This window comes from Marmota flaviventris, chromosome 9 (assembly GCF_047511675.1).
Source record: "Marmota flaviventris isolate mMarFla1 chromosome 9, mMarFla1.hap1, whole genome shotgun sequence".
NCBI lineage: Eukaryota > Metazoa > Chordata > Mammalia > Rodentia > Sciuridae > Marmota > Marmota flaviventris.
The window spans coordinates 56677140-56704719 of NC_092506.1; the positions used below are offsets into that span (position 1 = coordinate 56677140).

General features: G+C 38.2%; 1 protein-coding gene and 1 pseudogene across 1 annotated transcript; both read left to right on the forward strand.

Annotated features, from left to right (window-relative positions):
• Positions 1-601: 601 nt before the first annotated feature.
• Positions 602-11180, forward strand: LOC114080606 (interferon-induced very large GTPase 1-like). Its single transcript, XM_027922177.2, has one exon. The coding sequence runs from the start codon at positions 604-606 to the stop codon at positions 7849-7851; it is 7248 nt and encodes a 2415-aa protein (XP_027777978.2). The 5' UTR covers positions 602-603; the 3' UTR covers positions 7852-11180.
• A 13150-nt stretch (positions 11181-24330) lies between these two features.
• On the forward strand, positions 24331-25926 carry LOC114078882 (small ribosomal subunit protein uS10-like; annotated as a pseudogene).
• The last annotated feature ends 1654 nt before the right edge of the window (positions 25927-27580 follow it).

Genomic DNA, 27580 nt, shown 5'->3' on the forward strand with positions numbered 1-27580 from the left:
TCGTGAGCTATATTTATAGAATTGGATGACATCTATATATAAATAATTATTCATAAAATGATTAGAAATATTAATTAGGTGATGATGAAATATAGAAGTTAGAGGTGTAAATTAGATTAGAAGTTCATTTTAAACTACAAGAAAGTAAATAAGCATTATATAATTTAAGAAAAACTGACAGTGATAGGAATGAAGCAATTCAAAGGAAAAATATAGAAGAAAGATAACCAAATGGTGGTATTGCACTATTTGAAAAAATAAGCATTGAGCTTAGAAACACATGGATATTGGAAAACTCCGTGCCTCAGCCTCATACTTTCTATGCAATTGAGATTGTGTAGTAAGTGCCCAAAGCATGCTATTAACTTGCAATTCACCATAGCATATTTTTTAAAAAGTCTATCTTGACAGTACACTCAATTATGTCTAGAATACGCACAAAAAAGTTTTGATAAAAATGTACTTTATATAAGTAAAGCAGGAGTTGAGAAGAACTTTGAGAGTAGCTTTCCTAATACATTCATGCTTTTCATCACGTGGCTCACACTTCCTAATCTCAGGACCCAGTCAACACTAACTGAATGTCTTTTTTTTCACACAGCCATGGACACAAGCAAGCAGACCCCTGATGAGCCTCTCCTCAGAAGCAAAAGGAGGCAAGATCTTCCAGAGATGCTCAGAGAAGTGGGACTGGAAGTTGAGTACTGGTTGATCAAGCTGAAGGAAGTCCTGGGTGTGACCTGTGCCCAGTCATTAAGTTATTTAAAAGAAAAAGACCTCCAGAAGCTGAAATATGAGGTAAAATATCCATGGGAGAAAAGGGCCCTGGAGAAGCTGCTTGACCTGTCCCACTCAAATAGTCTTGCAGAGTTACAGGAGTCACCAGTGGAGAGGAAAAAGGAGAAGCAGGCAGAACAAGCAGTGAAAGAGCTGAGGAACTTGCTGTCAGAAGGGAGACAGAGACAGGAAGAGGCAGTGAAGAGAAAGGAAGCAAAGCTGAGGCAAGCCATGGAGATCCCTGAAGAGAACAGGCTGAAGCCTCCAAAGCCCCTCAGGGAAGTCATGGAAATCATAAAGAAAGAATTCAGTCCCATGGAGCAGACGCCATCCCACAGGCCAAACCTCCCAGATAGAGATCTGGTAAGATGGGCATCTGGAGGGCTGGCCCTGCAGGGAATATACAAAACCTGCCACCACATGGACCTGATACAGAGGAGAGAGGAGCTACTCAGTGTCCCCAAGGAGTTCTCACTCCTTGGCCCTCAGCAGGGCACATTGATGAAATCGGAAGAATTTACATCTTCTCAAGCAGAAGTCATGTTCACCCAGTCTATGGAGAATTTAGGCTTCAGTTTAACTACTTCAGCCAAGGGTGGAGGTTGGGGATTTAGTTTACAAACTGAACTGGATAAAGGCAAACATTCAGAATCCAAGCAAACCCACCTAACAAATTCTGAGTGCTCTTATTTCTGCTCAACCAAGTTCAGATACACTCCCATGGCATCCTGCCACTTCCCCATTGATCAGCTCCAGTTGTCCCATGCTGCTCTTCAGGAATTGAAATGCCTTGAAGACCTTCTGGATCAGACTACAGACCCTCAGGAATCCCAGGTGCTGAAACAGTGGAGTGAAAGATTCTTCCACAGGTTTGGCTCTCATGCTAACCAAGGCCCTCTGCATCTGGGAGGAATCTACTGGTGGAAGGCTGTCTCAAAGGGGTTCCAAAATTATCACCTAGTTGATATAAAGCAGCAGGCAATAGAGGCCCTGGATTTTTACATAAGTGGTGGCTACCAAGGTTTTGGAATGAATGTTGCTGCAGGTATGAATGTGTCAGACTCACATTCAAAAGCAGCTATTCAGAACAAGACTTTTCAAAACCTCCAAACCAAATTCCAATTATCTGTGTCCAAGACAGGTGGACCACCAGAAGCAGATGACCTTGCTCAATGGAAAGCTGGCCTTGTTGCCAGCAATCAAACCTGGTGTGTCGTTGACCGGGGATTCCAGCTGGTGCCTATTTGGGACATCATTCTCTTCAGCCACAGAAGTGATTTTAAGGATCCATGTAAGGTAGCTAAGTGTCTGAAAGACAACTACACTACTCTGACTGGCCTTGTTTCCCAGATCCAAGAGGCAGAGGAGATACTGAGTGTTAGGCAAGAGGTTAGAGTTTTCCTAGATACTGCAAAGTCCTGGGAAGTCTCTGATCCTGAAGAACAGCTTCAAAAGTTGATAAATTTTAAGCAAACACTGAGTCAAAAAACAGAAGGAAATGACACTTGGATTAACCTATGCCTCACAGATAAGGATCTGCAGACTTTTCTAGTCAATACCGTCAATTTTTGCAAAATGTCTACCAATTGTAAAACAAATTATATTAAAATTCAGTTGTGCAGCCTTCTAGATCCTCACATCTACAAAGTGGAAAATTTTCCCCAGAATCACTCCATTATGCACTGGATCAAACAGTCAGATTCAGAGCAAGAGCAAGTCCACATCTGCCAATTTTCTGAATTCATTAAAAACTTAACAAAAACACACAAAGAATTATTGGAAGTGAATGTCCAAGAAAAAGTAGAAGAAGCTCAAAGAAAGGCCACATATGAGGTCTGCTTGGCTCTCAACAGCTTCTTGAGCCACTTGAAAGCAACAGAGCAGCCAGATACACAGCTCTTGCTACTTTCCATTGCAGCTGGTGCAGGATATCAGGTGGGAAGCAATATTTTTAAGCCTCTCCTGGGACCTGGTGAGTTAAACTTCCTACTGGATGAAATGCAAACTGCCTTTAATGAATACCAGCAGCTCAAAAGTATTTCCAGCTATAGGGCCCATGCATTCCTGGTGCTCACAGGTCTGACAGCCACAGCTGAATTAAGAGCTCTATCTGAAGAAGAGAAGACAAAACGCAAGGAATTTATAATAAAACACATGGGACAATTATTTTCTAAAGAAGTTGTACATGTCCTCATTAAATTTGAGGAAGATCATGATTGGGAAAACCTAGAAAGAAACTTGAGATTACTCATTGATGGAGATTATGAAGCCACCATCTCTTCTTTGAAAAGGGATGACGTTGAAAGAGAGTTACTAAATCTTTTCCATGAAAAGAAATTGCCCTGTGAACCAGATATTAATGAATATAACATAAATGAAGTAATAGAAAATGAAGCCTTCCTAGACTTACTCCAGCGTCTAGGCCTACAACATTACTACCCTAAAAAAATGAGTAAAGCTAAATTTCATCTGATCTACAAGACTTCTCTATACAACACCCAGCCCAATTCTGAAAAGGAACTTCCCTTTTATTTCCTTCAGAAGCTAATGTTGCTGGATTATGGACTGAGATACCTTGTCTTTAAAGACTATGGAAATAGAGAATCTAAGGTTTCTCCAAGTGCCTCCAATCAGGAATATGAGGGTTTTGATCCATATGAAGACTTTGTTGAAGACAGTGATACTCTCACTGATCCTTTGACTACTGAGTCAAGGCCCCACATTCACCCCATGGATATCCAGATGACCATTTTTCACTGTGCAGATGATTTTGCCAGACAATATATTTTGACCAAACTTTCTACTTGTCTATTTGCCCTGCCTCTCCTGGTGCCAAATCCTTGCACTTCTCAAATCGAATTCTCTCTCTGGTCTCTCAGAAAAGTTAGGAGAAGTTGGCAGCAAGAAAAGAAATCACCACATGGGAAGAACAGTCATAAGTGTCAGCAGATGTGTTGTGTCTCCACTCCCATTGTGTCCTTCATTAGGGTTGGCAATGGCCTGTCTGCTTCCAAATCTCAGATCATGAACTGTCTTCTCAGTGAGCACAAACATGATGTGTTTTTCCACCGACACTGCAGAGAAAGCAGCAAGGACTGCCTCTTGATGGGAGGTGTGGTAGAAATCTGCTGGTTTTGGCCTGGAGGGGAAGTGGAGGACAGGTTTGACAACTGTGTGACCTTCATGAATCTTCATGGAGATGCAAAGGAACATAAAAGGCAGCTCACCTTCCTGAAGGAGGTCTCTTCTCTCATTGTGGTCCTCATGTCAGCTTCTGATGACAACAAACAAAACCAAAAAATTGTCCGTGACCTATGTCAGTCATCAAGATCATTGATCTGCTTGCTAGATGACAAAGAAAAATCCAAACCCAGTAGTTCTGGTACAAGAGTGAAAATTGGCCTGAGGAATAGAAATGAGGCAGAATTGATAGAGGAGCTTACAACTACCATCAGACGTTTGCTAGAGCTCTCTGACACAGCTCTCAGCCTAGAGGACTGTTCTCAAATTGCTCGCGAGCAAGGATTTCTTATTGATGAAGATCAGAGAGATTGTAAGGAGGGCAAAGAAATGGCACAGATTATAATGGCTCTTTTAAGAGGAACAGAGTTGTCTGAGGTGAAGGAAACCTTCCTACCACTTCAGGGACAACTGTGGCAACTTTGGTGTAGGAAGGACAAAGAACTTTATCATCTGAGAGAGAAGGGAAATCGAAGCATTGAACAACACAAGAGTGAGCTTGAGACACATAAACAAATAATTCGGCAACAACAGGTGCAAAGAGCTTTTCCTCTCAATGATGTAATGTTCTCTGTGCTTCAAATTCTCTACAGCTATTCAGAAACTCACACCACACTCTACTTCTTGCAATGGATGAGTGTGTTTTTAGATAGGTTGACTGAAGAGCATTTGGAGAACCTACATGAAAAACTAATTCATTTGTGGTCAATTGTGAAAACAGAAAAGCAAAGCTCCCAAAGCAGCAACTCTTTGGAACTCTGCCAAAAGAAGATTAGTGACTATACCTTAGGAATTGAGCAGTTTCTCAGAGAGGTTGGCCAGATCTATGAAGCTCTGGAAGAAACTTCCTCCACAAATGATATAGTTTTTCTCTTCCTTCCCCAAATTGCTGCAGACCTGATGATATCTGGTGTCCCCATAGAGCTGATGGATGGAGATGCTTCCTATGTGCCCCTAAAGTGGGTGGCAGCTGTTTTTGACAAGCTCTCTGAGAAACTTGGAGACAAACGGCTCTTTGTTCTCTCTGTCCTTGGCCTGCAGAGCTCTGGGAAGTCCACCCTACTAAATGCCCTTTTTGGGCTGCAGTTCAGTGTAAGTGCAGGCAGGTGTACCAAGGGGGCCTACATGCAGCTCCTAAAGGTGGATGAGACATCCACAGAGGAACTTGGCTTTGACTTTGTGCTGGTTGTAGACACAGAAGGACTTCGGGCCCCAGAACTAAGCAACAAATCCCAGAACTGGGACAACGAGTTAGCCACCTTTGTCATTGGGCTTGCAAACTTGACTCTCATCAATATATTTGGGGAGAATCCATCAGAAATGCAAGATATCCTACAGATAGCTGTCCAAGCCTTTCTGAGGATGAAACAAGTGAAAATTTCCCCCAGGTGCATATTCATCCATCAGAATGTAGGAGAAGTTACAGCTAAAGACCAAATTACAGAAGGACGAAGGCGGTTAGAGCAGAGGCTAGATGAAATGGCAGCACTAGCTGCTAAACAAGAAGAGTGCTCAGATGTCACTCACTTCAGTGATGTCATCAAGTTTGATGTCAATACTCACGTGTACTACTTTGCTCACCTTTGGGATGGCAATCCCCCCATGGCCCCTCCCAATCCTCGCTATAGCCACAATGTCCAGGAACTGAAAAGTACAATTCTTTTAACTGCCAAACAGGAATCCAGGGGAAGCATCATGAAGATATCAGATGTGAAATTCAGAGTTCAAGATTTGTGGAGAGCCCTGGTAAATGAGAACTTCATTTTCAGTTTCAGAAACACCCGAGAGGTCATGGCCATGAGCAAATTGGAAACAATGTATAACCACTGGACCTGGGAGCTCAGGAGCCATATGTTGGACTTGCAGAACCAGCTTCACAATCAGATTCAAAATAGAAAAATTCAGACACTCACATCAAGCATAATTGAGTGTCCAGTTACAGAGAAATATGAAACCATCAAGCAAGTACTTGAAAAATATTTTACTGAAGACCCAGAGAGAGAGATACTTGTCCAATGGAAAGCCTATTTTGAAAATAAGCTACTAATCCTTAAAGAGTCACTTATTTCAGACACCAAGAGAAAAGCCCATGAACTTATTAATCTCAAAAACAATCAAGAACAACTAGAACAGAAGAAGACTGTATATGAAAATGAATTATTGAAGAAGAGCCAAAACTTGGCTTTAAGAGTAAAAGGTAAAAAGTTGAGTGATGAAGAGTTATATGAGAAATTCAGTCAACTTTGGGGAAAATGGGTTTGTGAAGTGTCCTCAAATCTCCCTCAAGCCACAGAGCCTAAAATTGATGTGGATGCTGAACACATCCTTTTGGAACATTTCAGAAAAGAGAAAAACATAGTAGAAAAACTAAAAAGAAATACTGGAAAGAATTTTCAGCTAGATTTTGGAAAACATGTCAAGATGTGTAAGGAATATGTATTTTTCACAAAGAGTTTAGAGGCCTGTGATAAAGTGTTCATTGATATGACTACTGATCGTATTTTTTCAAGATTTGATGAATGTATTGATAGTATTATGAATCAACAACATGATTATGATCAAAATGACTTCCATCAAATCCTGAGAATAATAGAAGAGGAAGTGAAATCTGAACACACCAAGAATAGATATATATTTACGAGCGAATACAAAATTGAATTATCTTCATATTTATTTAAAAAAGCAACAGAGTATTTTAAGGAAATGCATAGAGCATTTAGAAGAGCAAATGATCCTGTAAAATATCTAGAACAGAAGAAAGATGATTTTTTCATGAGTTTCAAGATCTCCTGCCAAGGTGCAACCTCCATCACATGTTTTGTTGATTTTCTGTGGCAAAAGCTCACTCCTGCTGTCTCTGCTACCATCCAGGGGAAAATGGTCCCTAGAATAGCTGGGGAGATTAGAGCCTCCTGCCCTGCATTCAATGGAAACAGGTCTAACCTGGAGAAACACATTCTCATCTCTCTAGCAGAAGAAGAAAATTTTGAATATTATTGGCAATACATTCACAATCCAAAATCATTTTGTAGGAGTTACATTGAGAACTATACCAAAAAGTACTGTTCAGACAGCAGAGATAAAAAAATAAAGACTTTATTCAAAACAAGTCTTGATGACATCAAGAATACTATCCTCTCTGCCATTCATGAATCCACAGCAGTAGCTAAAGACAGAAGCAGCACTGCATCTGGGTGGCTGGATTTGTTCTGTGATCACTTGGGGAACAACTTGATTTTCCCACGAAGAGACTTGGTAAACATTGAACACCAAGAGATAAAAGATATGGATTTTCTCAAAGAAGCCATGAGTGCAGGTTTGGATCCTGCAATGAAGAAGGTGGAACAGAACTTGTCAAGTATGCCTATAGAAGAAATGGTTCCTGAAATTGAGAAAATCCTCTCTGAACATCTCTGTGGATGTTGGAAACAGTGTCCCTTCTGTAAAGCAATTTGTACAAACACAATTCCTGAACATGATGGAGACCACAGTGTTCCATTTCATCGTCCTCGGGCTGTCTGTGGAGGCAAGTGGTATAGAACAGACCACTTTGACATTGATTGTTGTACTAGTTTAGTAGCAAGTTATGATTTGCTTGTTTTGAGAGATGATAGGCAAATCCCATTTAAGAACTATCGGGAGGCAGGAGGGGATTATGCCACTTGGAGCATCACCCCAGATTCATCCACCCAGCCATACTGGAAATGGTTTATCTCTCACTTCAGAACAAAATTGGAAGAAAAATATCAGCTAAAATTTATAGATAAAGGTCAAATCCCCTATGAATGGAGCAAAATCACTAAGCAGGAAGTGCTTAATGACTTGAAAAAATAATCTTCAATGACCACATAAATATCTTAGCATCTGTACAAAGTCACAGTACCAAGCAACCTCAAAACATATCCTCCTTACAACTAGAGCTTTACATATTCCACTTTGGAAATGAAATGTTTAAAAAGCGATTAAATATCAATTCAAGAATTTAAGAGTTCCTGGAAAAGTACTTGATATCTCTCTGCCTCAATTCCATTTGGATTAGAAAGAAATTACTAAAATAGGAGCTTATGACAAAATCCAAATATCTAGTTCCTACTTTGAAATATTGCTCTACATTTTTTAAAATATGTAATACCCTCAGAAAAAATCATCTTCACATGGAAAATTTTAAGTCATTTTATGATACTACAAATTTCTCTACAGTAACTGCATAGCTGTTGAACCAATATACAAGTCTTGACAAGCAACTACATATAAACTTTCTCCATGAATTTTTTCACTCATTCAATCCATGAAGAAAATTTACTCACCCTTAAACACAAAAGCATTCATGGAAATTTCATGATTCCCATGTATAGTATTTTACAGGGATATTTTATTCTAGCAGAGAACAAACCAGAGACTTGACAAAGATAAAGTCTTCATCAAGTCAGGAAACATTATCAGGCAAACATAGGAAATAGAAGTTAAATAATTGCTTCATTTAATCAACATTCTCTTCTTTCTGGTTTCTTGGAACTTCTTTGTCATGCTACAAAAAGTTGAGTTATTCACAAAGTTTAGATCTTCAAAGCTGGTGTTATCTGCCTGAGATTACCTCCTGAAACAAGTCTAATGCTAACCATGTAAATGGGACCCTATCCATCAAATCTGTGGACAAGGGCAAAATAGATAAAGCCATTAATGATTATAAACACCATCCCCTAAAGAAAAAAAATGAAAAAATATCTACTTTTTATAAAAATTTCATAATTATTAATTAATCTTAATTGGGTTCTCACTTTTTAATAAAAATTTATATTTCTTGTATAAATATATATTTCATGTAAAAAATGCAGAGGAGTGCTTATCTCCAAACAGACATATTTTTGCTTCCTTATACTTTTTGGGTGCTAGGGGAATCACCCTTCTACAAACCTATACCTTATGCTCAGTTCTCAAAGCTGATGATCTGAAAGAATGCTGTTGCAAGAAGAAAATGTCCTCATTTTAGACATAAAGATACCCTTTGGTTTCCATTTACTGATGCAGGCTCTACCTATCCATGGACAGTGAAAAGACACAACCAAAGCCACAGTAGTTAAACAATGTAGATCTTCAGAAATGGGAGATGCTGACTCCGTCATCTTTGTCCACCATAGGACTAAAATATATTATCAGTTTCAGATCTACCAACTAGAATCTCCATAAGTTTTCTGTTTGTTTTTGCTGTAGTACTGTGGATTAAACCCTGGCATTACACATATCAGGAAGCACATTATTACTCAACTACAGCTTTTTATTTTTTTAAATTTCAGAGATGGAGTTTCATTAAGATGCAACCTGTGAGCCTCCTGCCTCAGGCTCTCAGGTTGCTGGGATTAAAGGCGTCAGAAGTCTTGAAAAGAAATTGTGAAGGATATAGGTGTTCTTTAACAGAATGATTTTTTTTTTTAAAATAGTCTTGGTGAGAGTTGGGAGGATCTCTTAATGATATCAACCTGATATATTATTGGGATCAGAAGCTCTGCACAACATGGTGCCTGTCACACTCATCACTGCAAGCTTTGAAAAGGCTTAATGTTCAATTGACATTAGCTGAATGCTTTTTATATTGAATGAATCAATATAGCCTTCAACTAATAAGTCTCATATATTACTTTTGATTTTAAAGCCAAAAATATTTTGCAAAAGTAAAAAGGCCTCTAATAAATTCCTCAGGTATGTTAACAGTGTGATTCTTACATGAGATCCCAAGGCCAAACTAGAGAGATGACAAAAATATTGGGAAGAGGTAAATTAGAATAAAAGAAGATGGCTATGTAGAGATGGTGTTTTCTGTGATACAATTAGGGAAAATAATGAAGTTGGTGCCAGAAATGGGAGAGATAATAGTGTTAGTATTTTGAGTCTCATTAGGGAAGAGACCTCAGGAACAGTGGAGCAGGGGAGAGGAGTCAGTGGGGATGAGAACATCAAGATGTAGAGCACTGGGTCTGATTGAAGGTCACAAAATTAGAGTTGAAAATAGGTGCAAGGTTAGTATGGGTAGGGTTCTCATGGGTAGCAGAATGAGCCTCAGTCGCTGAGGTGAGGAGCAGAGAAAAAGGAATAGGGGGTCACCACATGAGCAGATTTCAGATGTTCCAGTCATTAAGGCAAAGGCGCCAAGTAGCGTGGTAAAGGAATCACAAGGCCAATAGAAATGGAGCAAGGATGGTAATGGACCTAGGAGAGTATGGAAATTCATGACAGGATGTAAGTTATTCACTTATATGTGGACTCCACAAATGAGAACTCATAGAAATAGAGAGTAGAATGCAGGTTACCAGAGACTGAGGACAGGGTTGGGGAGAATGGGAAAGTTTGGTCAAAAGGGAAAGTTTCAGTTAAAGAAGAAGAAAAATTCTGCTGATCTATAAAAACAGGTGACTAGTAATTATGCTAATTATTATCATCATTATTATTGCTATCTTACTGAAATGTGGTTGTGTTTATAGTCTGCTCACTTATAAGCAGCAAGTCCAAGCTTTCAATTTTAATCCAAGTATGAGTTGCATAAGTGTTTGTAGTGCTCTTTTCTCAGTCTGTCTTTTATATTCTCTAAATGTAAACTTAAAATAAAGTAGAATTAAAATAATCATGCTTAATGAATTATACAATACAAAATTGCAAACAGTGAATTTTAAGTGTCATAACCCCCCCAAAAATACATAAGTACATAAAGTTATGGATATGTTAATTTGCCTAATTTGCTTATTCCTCAATCTATGCATGTATAAAAGCATCAAATTGTACCCCATATTATGTACATTTATTATCTGTCAATAAAAATTAAAAATAAACTGAATAAAAAATGATTTACATAAAATATGATGGAAAACTGCTTCAAGATTTTTTCAGGAGATCTCTTTTTCTTAGAGACAGATAATATGAACCCAATAACATCTACAGAATGTGGTATGTCTAAAAATTGACCCGTTTAAATTTGGAGGTGCTTTCATTGGAACACTGCAGATAGACTTGTGAAATGCATAATTGTCATTTTATTCTTACCTTTATTCTTACATTGAGAGAATGGTTATTCTCTCAATTCCAACTTTCAATAAATTCTAAACAAGCTATTCAAACCTTTATTATTGTTGTATATGAGTTTAGAGGGCAATAAAGAGTATTAAATTACATTATATTGTTTTGTATTATACTATATCATATGTTTGTGATGAAAACCAATAGTGCTATCATTGTAGTATTGGTATCTGTGTGAACGTGGACTTGTAATTTAGCCCCTGTGTCTTCAGGCATCCTAACACTGCAATGATAGGATTCTCATTAATAAATGAATGGCTACTTAAAAGGCATGGATGACAATGCTACACATGGAGTAAGTACACTGTAAGTGTCAGTTATTATGTCATGCTGTCTATCCCAGGTTTCCTTTTCCTTTGCTTTTGAATAAAATTTTACTAGAAGCACACCAATAGATAAAGAAGTCTCACTGGAAGTTCATTAACAATAGTATTCAACATGGCCTCCTTGGGAAGTCACACTTGATAATATAGTCTTTAAAATGTCTAATTAATACTTAATAACTCAAAATGCAGTTCAGAATATCAAAGTTCTTCAGTACTTTATTAATAGCTATATGTATTCCAAACACAAATTAACCAAAGGCAACCAAGTCAATTTTGTAATGTTTTTTGTCAGTGTGAAATAGATCTCAGGTTCCCCATGCCTTAGATAAATCTTAGGTTTCTCATTCCTGAGAAATAAATTTACATGCACACAATTTGTTTTAGAAGTTATTCTAGTAAAAAAATGAATAATGGAGAGAGGAAACAAGAAGAGGTGGGATTCAAGATGAAGAAGGGAATTAGTGGATTTAAGTCAAGTGTTGACTATTAGGGAATGCTAGCTTGCTACTGTAGTTAAGAGCAGGAACTTAGCATCAAGACTGCTTAGATGTGTATGTAAATAAAGACCCCATCACTTTGCTAGCTATCTGACCTGGGATAAGTCAGCATGTGTCTGCTTCATGTGCTTCTTCTATAAAATTCTGCTATCTCATAAAGGTGTGAAGATGACTTGGAAATAATACGTGTGCCTGGCTCTTGGTATATGTTCCTGTGTTAGCTGGTTGTAGTACCAGGGAACAACATCATGTTAATAGAAGTCATTGTGCCATTATTAATACTGCAATGAAGTGCAGTAAGGTCTCCACTCAAGGCTCAATTGCAACTTCCTGAAGATGCAGGTCCAACTTTCATATTTTGAACCAAGTAATGTTTATAAATATGCTTGTCTGACGGTATTCTCTATATTTTATTTTATCTAAATAGAATATTAAAAAATATAATAAAAATTATAAAGAAAAAATGTATGAGGAACAGAAGGAAGAAAGGCTGACTAAGAGCATTATAAGGTTCTTTTGACAATAGCCAATTACCTCCACTGTCATTATTTTTAATGCAATGCAAGGGATTTACATAAATTGGGAAAAAATGTGAACCTGATCATGTTCTCCTAGAAACGACAGTCCTAATTGTTAAATATCTTTGGTTCTTCTCCTTTGAACCAAGAAAACTATCAGGTATATCTGTTACTTTACCCTGTAATTTCCATTATCTCCACTGTGGGGGAACATAAGTGCACCACTCAGATCCTTCTTCTAGGAAGTGTTTGCTGCCCACATGAGGGGAATAAAGGAAGCAGCCACTCATCAGTTGTCACATTTGCCTCAATTGAAGAGAGCCTTTCCCCTGGGGTCAGGCTCTCCTGAGCAACTTGCATCTATGATTGAGTGAGACACCGAGGCCCTGCCATGTTGGCCTGACAGAGGATGCTCTGATGGGCTCCACTCACCTCAGAGTTTCTGCCTTGTCCTGGAAGCATCCTGAGGCCTGCACCACATTTCAATTTTTCCCACTGCCAAGTCCTATTACTCCCCCTTCTTTTGTAAGTGTTTACCACTAAGAAATATCTTTCATGCTGTTTCAACATCTGCTTCTGGAAAAACAAAACTGGCATCATTCAAGGCCTTGGTACAGATTGCTGAGTGCAGATGGATTTGAACAATGGGTTTGTGAATAAGAAAGAAACTGAAAAAAAGAAAATAAGGGCTACATAATATTCTGTTCCCAAAACCAGTATGAAGAGAGCAGCAGAGAGGATGAAGGCCTTTCAGAATAGACTAGCAGGCACAAAAGCGAAGAGCAGAGAGAAGCATGAGACACTTGCTAGATGAGCAACTCATTAGTCAGTAATAATTAGAAAATAGAAAACTGATAATTTTTTTTTAAAAAAAGAGGAAAACTAACAAGGAGAAGAATAGATATTTTTCCATTTGGCCTTCAAATTGGTAGTTGGTTGGGGGTGTAAGGGTTCTGTGTTTGGGATTGAGGTCGCTGATGGTTCATGACTGTAGCATGCTTAGTGACTAGGAAGGATCTGTGCAAAAACACAGAATGTGTGGCTGCTAGGAAAACCTCTACAAAAACACAGAATGCCTACCTGCTGTAGCAATGCCCTGTATGAGGAGGCTCTGTGTTAGAGTCTTATCAGCCTCAAACTTGATTTCAGGCACACAACTCCTGTTTCAACAAGCTCTGCTGAGCCTGAACCTGCCCACATAACAGTTAACTTTAAACAATGGACTTTCTTGAGAGCTACACAAAGCTCCTAACATTGCACACTGTAACCATATTATGTAACTGAGGAATAAGCTGCATAATGTTGCTAACTCTGTAACCTGCCTAATGACACAATGAGGAATAATGTACTACTGATACCAGTGACCTAATGTAACATATTGATATAAATAAAGCTGGTATCTTGGCCATCTTGCCATTCTGCCATCTTTCCTGCCTCTGCATCTTGTCTCTGTGTCTCTTTTAATTTTCCTTACATTAGGGGTCAAGGAAAGAATCCTAGGTCTTGGAAATTCATTCCTTAGAGTGAAATGGAGAAAACATACTGAACAAAAAGAAGGAGGGTGCCATGGTCCTTTGTGCTCCAGGTTGTAATTATTCCTGGAAAAGTTAAAGTTTCATCATCCTATGGAATTGAGAGACAGCCATGGGTGCAAGTACAGATTCTTCCCTTCTATCCACCAAGTTAAATCTACAAAGTTTATCCCAATACATTCCTGCCTTGATACCCATTTCAATCATCTGACTTGTGGTTGAAGATACATGAAATTTGAAGGCACTTCACCACCATCAAGTGGTGATAATGTGCCTAATGAGTTAAAGACTCCCAAGATATCTCAACTAAGCAATATTAACATTTAGAGTCATTAAACTCTTTGTTGAGAGGGAATGTGCAGTGTCTTACAGTATGCTTAGCTGCAACTCTATGATTCACCACTGGATGCCTTTACTCCTCTCAGCAGAAAGGGCACCAAAAATGTTTCCAGACATTGCTAAATGTATCTGAAACCTTTACATTGCTCCAAATGAGACCCACTATGCAATGAGCTCAGCCACGCGACCAGCACCCTAGCTTCATAATAGAGGTTTGAAGCATAGAATTTAACTAGTGAGTTCAAATTAAAGAGACATGACTCTCAGTTATCTTTTTTTGCCAAGGTCAGAGTCGGCTCCTTCTAGCTCGTGCCTCTAGCCACCTAATGTGGTAGCGAGGTTAACATGAGAGGCCAGTGATAGAGACAGGGAACATGCCAGGGAGTGAGCTTTTATTGGGGAACAAAAAATTCAAGGGAAAATTCCATCCAATGAATGTCGAGGGGGGCAGCATTCCAAGGTCAGGGTCAGTGACTGGTCTTCAGGTCAATGGTCAGGCACACCCCCACATGGACAAGCCCTCCCACCTGAGACAGGGTGGGGAAGGCTCTGACAAAGCTTGCCTGAGTGCCTCTCACCCAGCCAGGAAGGTAACTCAAATCACGTGCGAGAATGGCTTCCCACAATGAGCCCCTAAATAATTTTGTTTAGAGAAAAAAAATCAAATGTTGATAACAATTTTATAACTGAATTTAAATAAATAATGATATTTGGACAAAACTTTAAAATTTGGGAAAATAATATAATTCCAAATACCACCTTCCATGAATATTTTCACAGTGAGACTCAAAATGGTGGTGAGACTCAGCATGGCGGCGGGCGGGGAGGCAGCGCTTTCATTACCTCTTCAGCCACACGGACAGAGAGACACATCAGAACGTGTGGATTCTGCCTACTGAGAAACTCCCAGCAAAATTCCACTGAAGTGAGACCTAGGCAGGGAGTTTGGGATTATTGGAGGTGACAGCTTGCCCTGGTATGGGTGAATCTCTGCCACCCTGCGCACGGAGGTGCGGGTCACTGCTGTCTGGTGACCGGATGCAGACAGAGGCGTGTCAGCACTGCCAGAGACCATGTGCGGTGTAGAGAAAGGAAGAGTTGGTCCCTTGGAAGAGGTTGCTAACAAAGCCTTCATGAAACAGTGCACGGAGAACTGAAGCCGAGACCGGAACAGACCAGAAACAGGCCAGACCCACCCCTCCCATCAGACACTCTGGCAAGGAGTCTGGGGCCCGCCATAGCAGAGAGCTGACATCACCAGAGTTCGGCAGACGGGATCCCTTCCCAGCAAAATCAGCTTCAACAGGTGTGTGACTCCCATCCCCACCAGATACATACAGCTGGGAAACCTCAAAAATCTCTCCCCAGAGCTCCATGGGTGTGACTGTAGGGGCTGAGGGAAGCAGAGGGGAACTCCTGACCTCCAACTCCCCCTACCACCAGCAGCAACATCCAAGGCTTTAGCCACCAGCTCCCGGAAGCGTGGCCACCAAAGGGGTCCAGGCAAAAGAAGCTGATGTTTCCCAGATCACCCGCTCCACAACCTTGGGATCTGGAAAATGGCAAACAGAGAAAGTTTTCAGTCATTCAGGAAAACAGGGCACTCAGGGGGCTGCAAGTGTATCTAGATCTGCAGAGAATGCCTCTGGTGAGCGGGGCCTGGCTGGCTGGCAGGAGAAAGGGGAGAGGGGCTATAGAAGAGAAACAGGCCTGGGCTAACAGGCTTGGAGAGACGCCCAGTAGGGGAAGAGGAGCCGCCTTACAGGGATTGCTTCTGGCATATAGAGGGCAGAAGCTCAGCTCGGAAGGCACAGCTCCACCTACTGGAAGTGAAGAAAATAGAACTCTAAGACTGCATTTATCATTTTTTTTCTTTTCCCTTTTCAATATTTATTGTTCTTTCCATTCTCCTTTATTCTACCTATTTTTCTCTCCCTCTTTCTCTTTAAGGACTTCTTCCTTCCCCTTCCCCCTAACATTCATCCCAAGCATTACAACTTTCATCACGTGTAATTTTCTAAATGCAAATAGGTGAATGTTCCGAGGCTGTCTATAGGGCTCCAAGACCCCAGCTACTACCAAATACCCTGATCCATTCACCTGTTAATATCCCCATTCATCAGAGCAATCTTCCAAAGTAGCCAAGACATTCTAACCTTCATACCATCATTGCACCCAAACTAAACATAAAGTCCTAAGACCAAACACAGATCACTATATACCTACAGAATCCATAAGCCTTTTATGAAATGAATGAATCAGCTTTAAATTACAATAAAGCCCAACATCTCTAGACATAGTCTCCCACCACAAAGGAGAGACCACAGAGATATACAAAACCAAAACGAATTTATAGGAGAAAACAGAAACACAGTAGTTAATCAGAGTTGGAAAGTAACGTGAACACCATGAAAAAAAACAAGGGAAAAAAGGATTACAAACAATGCAGGACAACTTAAATTTACAGGAGAACTTAGAGGCATCAGAAAAATGGAGAGAGAAAAAACTCAAGGCATACCTGACTCAGATGGAATGGAATCTTAAAGAAGTCATTAGACAGCAAGTCCAAACAATGAAAGAATACTTTGAAAATGAATTAAATAAGCAGATTCAAGAAACAAAAAATCAACTCTACCAGGAGATAGAGATTTTTTTAAAAAAATCAAACAATAATCCTAGAAATGCAGAAAACCATAAACCAAATCAAAAACTCAAATGAGAATATTACAAGTAGACTAGATCAAATAGAAGTCAGAACATCGGATAATGAAGACAAAGTATATCAACTCAAAAAGAGTATAGTCAATGCAGAAAGGCTGGTAAGAAACCATGAGCAAAACATCCAACAGATATGGGCTGTCATTAAAAAAAAAAAAAAATTTAAGAGTCACTGGGATAGAGGAAGGTATAGAGGTCCAAACCAAAGAAATGAGCACTCTGTTGAATGAAATAATTTTAGAAAACTTTCCAGACATGAAAGATGGAACGGATTGCCAAATCCTGGAAGCCTACAGGATCCCAAACATAAAAAACCGTAATAGACCAACTCCAAGACACATTATTATGAAGATATCCAACATACAGAACAAGGAAAGAATACTAAAAGCTACAAGAGAAAGGAGGCAGATTACATTCAGGGGTAAACGAATTAGATTAACAGCTGATTTTTCATCACAGACGTTGAAAGAGAGAAGATCCTGGAACAACGTATTTCAAATGCTGAAAAATAATGGATTCCAACCAAGAATATTGTATCCCGCAAAATTAAGCTTCATGTTTGACAATGAAATTAAAATATTTCATGATAAACAAAAGTTAAAAGAATTTGCAGCCAGAAAACCAGCACTGCAAAGCATTTTGAGAAAAAAATGTTACAAGAAGAGGAAATGAAAAACAGCACCCAAAACCAACAGTGGGAGATAACTCAGTACCGGGGAGGGGGGGGAATAATCAAAGAGGAAAAACAAGACAAATTAAAATAAATAAATAATCATTACTGGAAGTATAAACCATATATCAATAGTAACCCTAAATGTTAATGGCTTAAATTCACCAATTAAGTGACATAGGCTAGTAACTTGGATTAAAAAAACAGATCCAACAATATGCTGCTTTCAGGAAACTCATACTATAGGAAAAGACATACACAGGCTGAAGTTGAAAGGTTGGGAAAAATCATACCACTGATATGGTCTTTGGAAGCAAGCAGGAGTGGCCATACTCGTATCGAATAAAATCAACTTCAAACCTAAGTTAATCAAAAGGGATAAAGAAGGACACTATATACTGTTAAAAGGAACCATTCACCAACAATACATAACAATTATCAATATGTATGCACCAAATAATGGTGCTGCAACGTTCACAAAACAAACTCTCCTCAAGTTCAAGAATCAAACAGACCACAACACAATAATTATGGGTGACTTCAACACACCTCTCTCACCATTGGAAAGATCCTTCAAACAAAATTTGAATAAAGAAACTATAGAACTCAATAACATAATCAATAACCTAGACTTAACTGACATATATAGAATATATCAACCATCATCAAGTGGATATATGTTTTTCTCAGCAGCACATGGATCCTTCTCAAAGATAGACCATATATTATGCCATAGGGCAACCCTTAGTAAATATAAAGGTGTGGAGATAATACCATGCATCTTATCCAATCATAATGGAATGAGACTGGAAATCAATGATAAAAGAAGGAAGGAAAAATCCTGCATCTCCTGGAAAATGAACGATATGTTACTGAATGATCAATGGGTTACAGAAGACATAAAGGAGGAAATCAAAAAATTCTTAGAGATAAATGAAAATACAGACACAACATATCGGAATCTATGGGACACAATGAAAGCAGTTTTAAGAGGGAAATTCATTGCCTGGAGTTCATTCCTAAAAAAAAGAAAAAACCAAAAAATAAATGAGCTCACACTTCATCTCAAAACCCTAGAAAAGGAAGAGCAAAACAACATCAAATGTAACAAAAGACAAGAAATAATTAAAAGCAGAGTGGAAATCAACGAAATTGAAACAAAAAAAAACTATTGAAAAAATCGACAGACCCTTAGCCATGATAAAGAGAAGAAGAGAGAGAACTCAAATTAGTGACATATGGGATGAAATAGGCAATATCAAAACAGACACTACAGAAATACAGAAGATAATTAGAAATTATTTTGAAACCCTATATTCCAATAAAATAGAAGATAGTGAAGATATCGATAAATTTCTTAAGTCATATGATTTGCCCATATTGAGTCAGGAAGATACACACAATTTAAACAGACCAATAACAAAGGAGGAAACAGAAGAAGCCATCAAAAGACTACCAACCAAGAAAAGCTCTGGACCAGATGGATATACAGCGGAGTTTTACAAAACCTTTGAAGAGGAATTAATACCAATACTTTTCAAGTTATTTCAGGAAATAGAAAAAGAGAGAGCTCTTCCAAATTCATTCTATGAAGCCAACATCACCCTGATCCCGAACCCAGACAAAGACACTTCAAAGAAAGTAAACTACAGACCAATATCTCTAATGAACCTAGATGCAAAAATCCTCAATAAAATTCTGGTGAATCGGATACAAAAACATATAAAAAAATTGTGCACCATGACCAAGTAGGATTCATCCCTGGGATGCAAGGCTGGTTCAATATACGGAAATCAATAAATGTTATTCACCACATCAATAGACTTAAAGATAAGAACCATATGATCATCTTGATAGACGCAGAGAAAGCATTCAACAAAGTACAGCATCCCTTTATGTGCAAAACACTAGAAAAACTAGGGATAACAGGAACTTACCTCAACATTGTAAAAGCTATCTATGCTAAGCCTCAGGCTAGCATCATTCTAAATGGAGAAAAATTGAAGGCATTCCCTCTAAAATCTGGAACAAGACAGGGATGCCCTCTTTCAACACTTCTATTCAATATAGTTCTCGAAATACTGGCCAGAGCAAATAGACAGACGAAAGAAATTAAAGGCGTAAGAATAGGAAAAGAAGAACTTTAATTATCACTACTTGCAGCTGACATAATTCTATACCTAGCAGACCCACAAGAGTCTACAAAGAAACTACCAGAGCTAATAAATGAATTCAGCAAAGTGGAAGGATATAAAATCAACATGCATAAATCAAAGGCATCCCTGTATATCAGCAACAAATCTTCTGAAATGGAAATGAGGACAACCACCCCATTCACAATATCCTCAAAAAAAAAAAATAAAACACCTGGGAATCAACCTAACAAAAGAGGTGAAAAATTTATACAATGAAAACTACAGAACCCTAAACAGAGAAATAGAAGAAGATCTTAGAAGATGGAAAAATATACCTTGTTCATGGATAGGCAGAACTAACATCATCAAAATGGTGATATTACCCAAAGTTCTCTATATGTTTAATGCAATGCCAATCAAAATCCCAATGGCATTTCTTGTAGAAATAGAGAAAGCAATATGGAAAAACAAAAGACCCAGAATAGCAAAAGCAATTCTAAGCAGGAAGTGTGAATCTGGCGATATAGCGATACCAGATTTCAAACTGTACTACAGAGCAATAGTAACAAAAACAGCATGGTACTGGTACCAAAACAGGCGGGTGGACCAATGGTACAGAATAGAGGACACAGAGACCAATCCACAAAATTACAACTTTCTTATATTTGATAAAGGGGCTAAAAGCATGCAATGAAGGAAGGATAGCATCTTCAACAAATGGTGCTGGGAAAACTGGAAATCCATATGCAACAAAATGAAGCTGAATCCCTTTCTCTGGCCATGCACAAAAGTTAACTCAAAATGGATCAAGGAGCTTGATATCAAATCAGAGACTCTGTGTCTGATAGAAGAAAAAGTTGGCTCCAATCTACATACTGTGGGGTCGAGCTCCAAATTCCTTAATAGGACACCCATAGCACAAGAGTTAAAAACAAGAATAAACAAATGGGACTTACTCAAACTAAAAAGTTTTTTCTCAGCAAGAGAAACAATAAGAGAGGTAAATAGGGAGCCTACATCATGGGAACAAATTTTTACTCCTCACACTTCAGATAGAGCCCTAATATCCAGAGTATACAAAGAATTCAAAAAAATAAACAATAAGATAACAAATAACCCAATCAATAAATGGGCCAAGGACCTGAACAGACACTTCTCAAAGAAGGATATACAATCAATCAACAAGTACATGAAAAAATGCTCACCATCTCTAGCAGTCAGAGAAATGCAAATCAAAACCACCCTAAGATACCATCTCACTCCAGTAAGATTGGCAGCCATTATGAAATCAAACAACAACAAGTGCTGGCGAGGATGTGGGGAAAAGGGTACACTTGTACATTGCTGGTGGGACTGCAAATTGGTGCAGCCAATTTGGAAAGCAGTATGGAGATTCCTGGGAAATCTGGGAATGGAACCACTATTTGACTCAGCTATTCCCCTTCTGGACTATTCCCTAAAGACCTTAAAAGAGAGTACTATATGGATACTGCTACATCGATGTTTATAGCAGCACAATTCACAATAGCTAGACTGTGGAACCAACCTAGATGCTCGTCAATAGATGAATGGATAAAAAAATGTGGCATTTATACATAATGGAGTATTACTCAGCCCTAAAAAATGACAAAATCATGGCATTTGCAGGGAAATGAATGGCATTAGAGCAGATTATGCTAAGTGAAGCTAGCCAATCCCTGAAAAACAAATGCCAAATGTCGTCTTTGATATAAGGAGAGCAAATAAGAACAGAGCAGGGAGGAAGAGCATGAGAAGAAGATTGACATAAAACAGGGATGAGAGGATGGAGGGAAAGGGAGAGTAAATGGAAATTGCATGGAAATGGAAGGAGACCCTCATTGTTATACAAAATTACATATAAGAGGAAGTGAGGGGAAAGGGAAAAAAAACAAGGGAGAGAAATGAATTACAGTAGATGGGGTAGGGAGAGAAGATGGGAGGGGAGGAGAGGGAAGGGGGGATAGTAGAGGATAGGAAAGGCAGCAGAATACAACAGACACTAGTATGGCAGTATGTAAAAACATGGATGGGTAACTGATGTGATTCTGCAATCTGTATATGGGGTAAAAATGGGAGTTCATAACCCACTTGAATCAAATGTATGAAAAATGATATGTCAAGAGCTGTGTAATGTTTTGAACAACTAATAATAAAAAAATATTTTCACAACCACTCCTGCCATCAGGCATGTGGACACAAAATAAAATATATATCGTTTTGCACACAGGAGAATGTATAGTATACACACTCCTTTAATCTCCTATCACGTACCTATTATGGATATTTTTATGTCAGCAAATATTGGTGTATTTAAAAAATTAATTTGAATATCTGCATAAGATTCCTTTGAATGTAATCATTCAGGATCCTATCCTAGGCTAGGGAAGTTCAAAAATTTTCACTACTATAAATAGTGCTATAATTGTTAGCATCTTTGAATATACATTTTGGAACAGCATGAATTTGACACTGAATCTTACTCAATGTTGGTGACATATCGAGACTATTGCAAGGACATAGAACTTTATAGAATAAACTAGACATAGATGTTTTTCCAAAAAGGTACAAAACCTGATTGAAAGAATATAAACATTGGACAGAATAAAATGTGAGTAGTGACCTTACAATTTAAGTAGCAAATACTGGGAAAAAAAATGAAAGGGAGAATTGATTGAAGGTCAGGGATGTCAACAGACATGTGTCTAGGAAAATTAACAAAAATATCTCAGCAACTTTTTCTTCAATGATAATATCCAGAGCAACAATTAGTATAAATGCCTATTTCCTTTGTTCCCTGTGTACAGGCCAGGGCCAGATTTTGCTTTCATATATGTCCTGTATGTACTACAAGGCTTTGATTTTAATGAACCTGCAGTAACTTCATACTTCATGGGAAATTTTCCTGTCTAGATAACTTCTTCTAAAAGAAAGAGAAGAGGGCTATGGATGCAAGTTCAAATTCCCTCCAACTTCCTGCACTCAATGAAAAATCAGAGAATAGGGAAAGAAAAGAGAGGAGACAGGAAGAGAAAGGAAAAGATGATAGGCAGTTCTCTGATCCACTCTCTCCTTTCTCAAAACTTATTCAAGGAGATATCTCAACAAATTTGCAGGAGGCTTACACTACACTTCAGATGATGTACATAACTATTTTACTCTCCTTATTGCAGACTGTAATCTGATACATCTCACAGGTCCTTTTCCCTTGGTAGCAGGAGGGAAAAAAATAAGTTTCAAGCTTCAAAATTGACCCAACCTGACAATTTAAATAAGAAGTTTTTAGTTTCTTTTGGATAACATAGTGCTTAATCAAGCAAAGTTCACTTCTTTACCTGCTTCTTTTCTCAATGTTTCCTGGAAGGCTGTGTCTTATGTAAACATTTTTTCTGGCATTGAGAAAGGACCTAGTCTTATGCTGGCTTATTTTATAGCATTGTCATCATCTGGAGCTTGGAACAGAGCTTTTTGTGCACATTCTGGGAGACATCACTGCTGAATTGGCTAGCTGATGTGGCTCTTAACAGACACAATGTCTCTCAGCTTATCTCACTGTTCCAAGGATTCTGCTGGCTCCAGAATTCTGGCTTTACTCCTACATTCTCCATCCCTCACATTGGTTCAGCAGTCTGTACCACCTACGTTTGGTTCAAGTCACCCTGCCATGCCAGGCCAGTGGCAGCCAGTTCGATTTCATTTCAACATCCATACCACATAAAAACTTAGGAAAGTTTTGTAAAGTGAAACCCAGGATCTCCCTCCACCTGACCAGGATGTGCTATATTTCTGTAACTACAACCTAAAGTTGATACACGGCAAAATCCATCTTAGATGTCAAATGACTAATATTACTTCAAACCTATTATTCTCTATTTCTGTAAAAAATTCTTTTCAGGGGCTGGGGATGTGGCTCAAGTGGTAGTGTGCTCGCCTAGCATGCATGAGGCACTGGATTCGATTCTCCGCAATACATAAAAATTAAAAATAAAGATATTGTGTCCACCTAAAAAACTAAAAAATAAATATTTTTTTAAAAGTTCTTTTCACCTTCCAGACAAATGAATTCCTCAGATGGACTATGGAGAAACACTAATCATGCCATCTTTATCCACATCCTTGTCCTCAGTTTGCTTTGTCTGATGACTACAAAGACTGTGCTCTGTCTTCTTCAACTCCAGGCCTCCAAAGTCTGAGGATCAGAGAAAGAGAGGGACTGGAAGGCAACTGCCTTGTGGTGGCAGCTGATACCGTTACTGAATTCTCACAGAGGGACACTGATGTATAACATCACTTCATCAAAATTAAGATTCCGTCATTTGGGGACTGTCACCATTCATTCCATACACATTCATAGAGTAATCATGTGACATACACTTCCACAATTACAATGTGTGGCTCACTGATAGCTTCCTCTTCATGTAGCAACAAACTCACCAACATGGTTTCAAACAACAAATTTATCTTCCAGTTCTGGAAGCTAAAGTCCAAAATTAGGTCTCATGGAACTGAAAACAAGGTATGGCAGGACTTCATTCTCCCTGGTTTCATTAGGGGAAAATCCATTTTCTTGTCTTTTCCAACTTCTAGAAACTGCCTGCATTCCTAGACTCATGACCTCTGCCATCTTTAGCGCCAGCTATGGCCAGCCAAGTTGTTCCCACACTGCTTCACTAACTCTGACCCTGCTGTCTCCTTCTCATGAGGACCTGGAATTTACATTGGGCCCCTGGATAACCCAGGAGAATCTTAATTACTTAAAGACATCTGCAAAGACATTTTTTAAAAAGACATTTTTACCATAGAACATATTCACAGGTTCTGGGGATTAAGATATACATATCTTTAGGGGAAACCTCTATCTATACTAGACTCAAAGAAAGAATGACTCTCAGTGAGTCAGAAGGCTACAAAACATGTGGTTAATCCTTTTTTTTCTTTTTACTTTAAAAAAGGAAATATAACGATATACTAAAAACTATACACAGATTGCATGTGAACAGCTCAGTTTAATTTGTCAGGAAGCAAACACACTCCAGTAAACATCATCCAGGTCAAGTTGTAGAATATTATCCACAATCCCACGTTTCTCCCCCCATCACATGCCTCTTCATAAGCACTATACACTTTTTCTTCCAAATAGGCAAATTAACACCATAGATTAGATTTTGCTTGGAATGATAAAGTGTTTGTGTTTTTTGCCAGATATCCTTCACTAAATATTCTGTATGTGAGATTTATCCACATTACTACCTGGGAACTTGGCTCATTTTCATTGTTGCACACATTTCCTACTATATAATCACAATGGATATTATATTATTCATTTTACCATTGATGAACACTTTATTTTAAGCTTGGGGAGATATTAAATAATGCTGTAACAAACAATTTTTGTATATTTTTTGCACTTACATACCATTAAGTATACACTAGGAGTTGAAATGGCTAAGTTGTAGCATACACTTATTTTCAAGATCAGTAAAGAATACCAAACAGCTTTTAAAATGTGTGAGCAGCTTTTGTTTTTTTTTTTTTTAGTTTGGTTTTTATAGAGTGATGTGGGTGTGGTGCTACAGAACACCATTCAGTTTGCTTATGCTGCACTCTCAAGGCTGTTCTCTCTTGCCAAGGAATAAATCCATCAGGAGGCTGCAGCACAGCCATGGCATTTAAAAATACTGGAAAGACACCCCTGCAACCTGAGGTGGCAAGTCAGAGAACTAGAATTACCCTCAACACCTGCAATGTGAAATTGCTGGAGAAAGTGTGTGCTCACTTCATCAGAGGCACAAAGGAAAAGAATCTCAAAGTGAAATCATCTGTTTGCATGCTTACCAAGATTAAGAAGGGCTGCAAGAAAAGCCTTGTGGTGTGTTCCAAGTCATGGGATCACTTCCACATGAGAATCCTCAAGTGACTCATTGACTTGCACAGTCCTTCTGAGATTGGTTTAAAAAAAAAAAAAAAAACTCCATCAGTATTGAGCCAGGAGTGGAGGTTGAAGTCAACACTGCAGATGCCTATGCCAACACTTGTAAAAAATCGATTATCAGTTTTTAAAAATTAATTTTTTAAAAAAGTGTCAATTTATGTCAGCAATGTATGAGAATTCTAGTATCTATTTATATTGTAAGCATTTGGTTTTATTCTTTCAAATTTTTGCCATTCTGATGTGTACAGTGGTATTTTAGTATTTAATATTTAATATAGTTTTGATAAGAAATTCCCATCTTAATAATGAAGTTGTGCATTTTAAATACTCTATTGACTATTTGGATATTCACTTATATAAAGTTTCTGTTTATCTTTCATCCATTCTTATTTTGTGTTGGTTTCATTGAAGTTCTTTACATATTCTGCTTTAAGACTGTTGTAAGATTTTTTAAAATTTTTAAAAAATTTTTAGTTTTATTGATTTTATTTTTTTAAATACATGACAGCGGAATGCATTACAATTCTTATTACACATATAAAGTACGATTTTTCATATCTTTGTATATAGAGTATGTTCACAACAATTCATGCCTTTATACATGTACTTTGTTTTTGGTTTTTTGCATTACAATTCTTATTACACATATATACCACAATTTAAAAAATCTGTTTATATATAAAATATGTTGACACCCAATTCGAGTCTTGTATATGTACTTTGGATAATGATGTCCATCACATTCTACTGCCTTTGCTAATCCCCTTCCTCCTTCCTTTCACTCCCACCCCACTTCTCCCTATCTAGAATTCATCTAACTCTCCCATGTTCCTGCTTCCTCCCCCACTATAAATCAGCTTTCTTATAGAAAACATTCTGCATTTTGTGGGGGAGGGGGATTGGCTAACTTCACTTAGCATTATCTTCTCCAACGCCATCCATTCACCTGAAAATGCCACAGTTTTATTCTCTTTTAATGCTGAGTAAAATTCCATTGCGTATATATTCCACATTTTTTTTATCCATTCATCCACTGAAGGACATCTAGGTTGGCTCCACAGTTTAGCTATTGTGAATTGTGCTGCTATAAACATTGATGTGGCTGTGTTCCTGTAGTATGCTATTTTTAAGTTCTTTGGGTATAGACTGAGGAAAGGGATAGCTGGATCAAATGGTGGTTCCATTCCCAGATTTCCAAGGAACCTCCATACTGCTTTCCATATTGGCTGCACCTATTTGCAGTCCCACCAGCAGTGCACGAGTGTAAATTTTCCCCAACATCCTCGCCAATATTTGTTGTTGTTTGTCTTCATGATAGCTGCCATTCTGACAGGAGTGAGGTGATATCTTAGAGTAGTTTTGATTTGCATTTCTCTTATTGCTAGAGATGATGAACATTTTTTCATATATTTGTTGATTGATTGTATATTCTCTTTTAAGAAGTGTCTGTTTAGGTCCTTGGCCCATTTGTTGATTGGATTATTTGGTTTCTTGGTGCTTAGCTTTTTGAGTTCTTTATATACCCTAGAGATTAGTGCTCTATATGATGTGTGAGGGGTAAAAATTTGCTCCCAGGATGTGGGCTCTCTGTTTACCTCACAGATTGTTTCTTTTGCTGAGAAGAAACTTTTTAGTTAGTTTGATTCCATTCCATTTATTGATTCTTGGTTTTAATTCTTGTGCTATAGGAGTCTTATTAAAGAAGTTGGAGCCTAATCCCACATGATGAATATTAGGGCCTACTTTTTCTTTTATTAGATGCAGTCTCTGGTTTAATTCCTAGACCCTTGATCCACTGAGTTGAGTATTGTGC

What these genes read in the sequence shown, in the direction of transcription:
- LOC114080606 (XM_027922177.2), top strand. Translation starts at nt 604, where the DNA reads ATGGACACAAGCAAGCAGACCCCTGATGAGCCTCTCCTCAGAAGCAAA.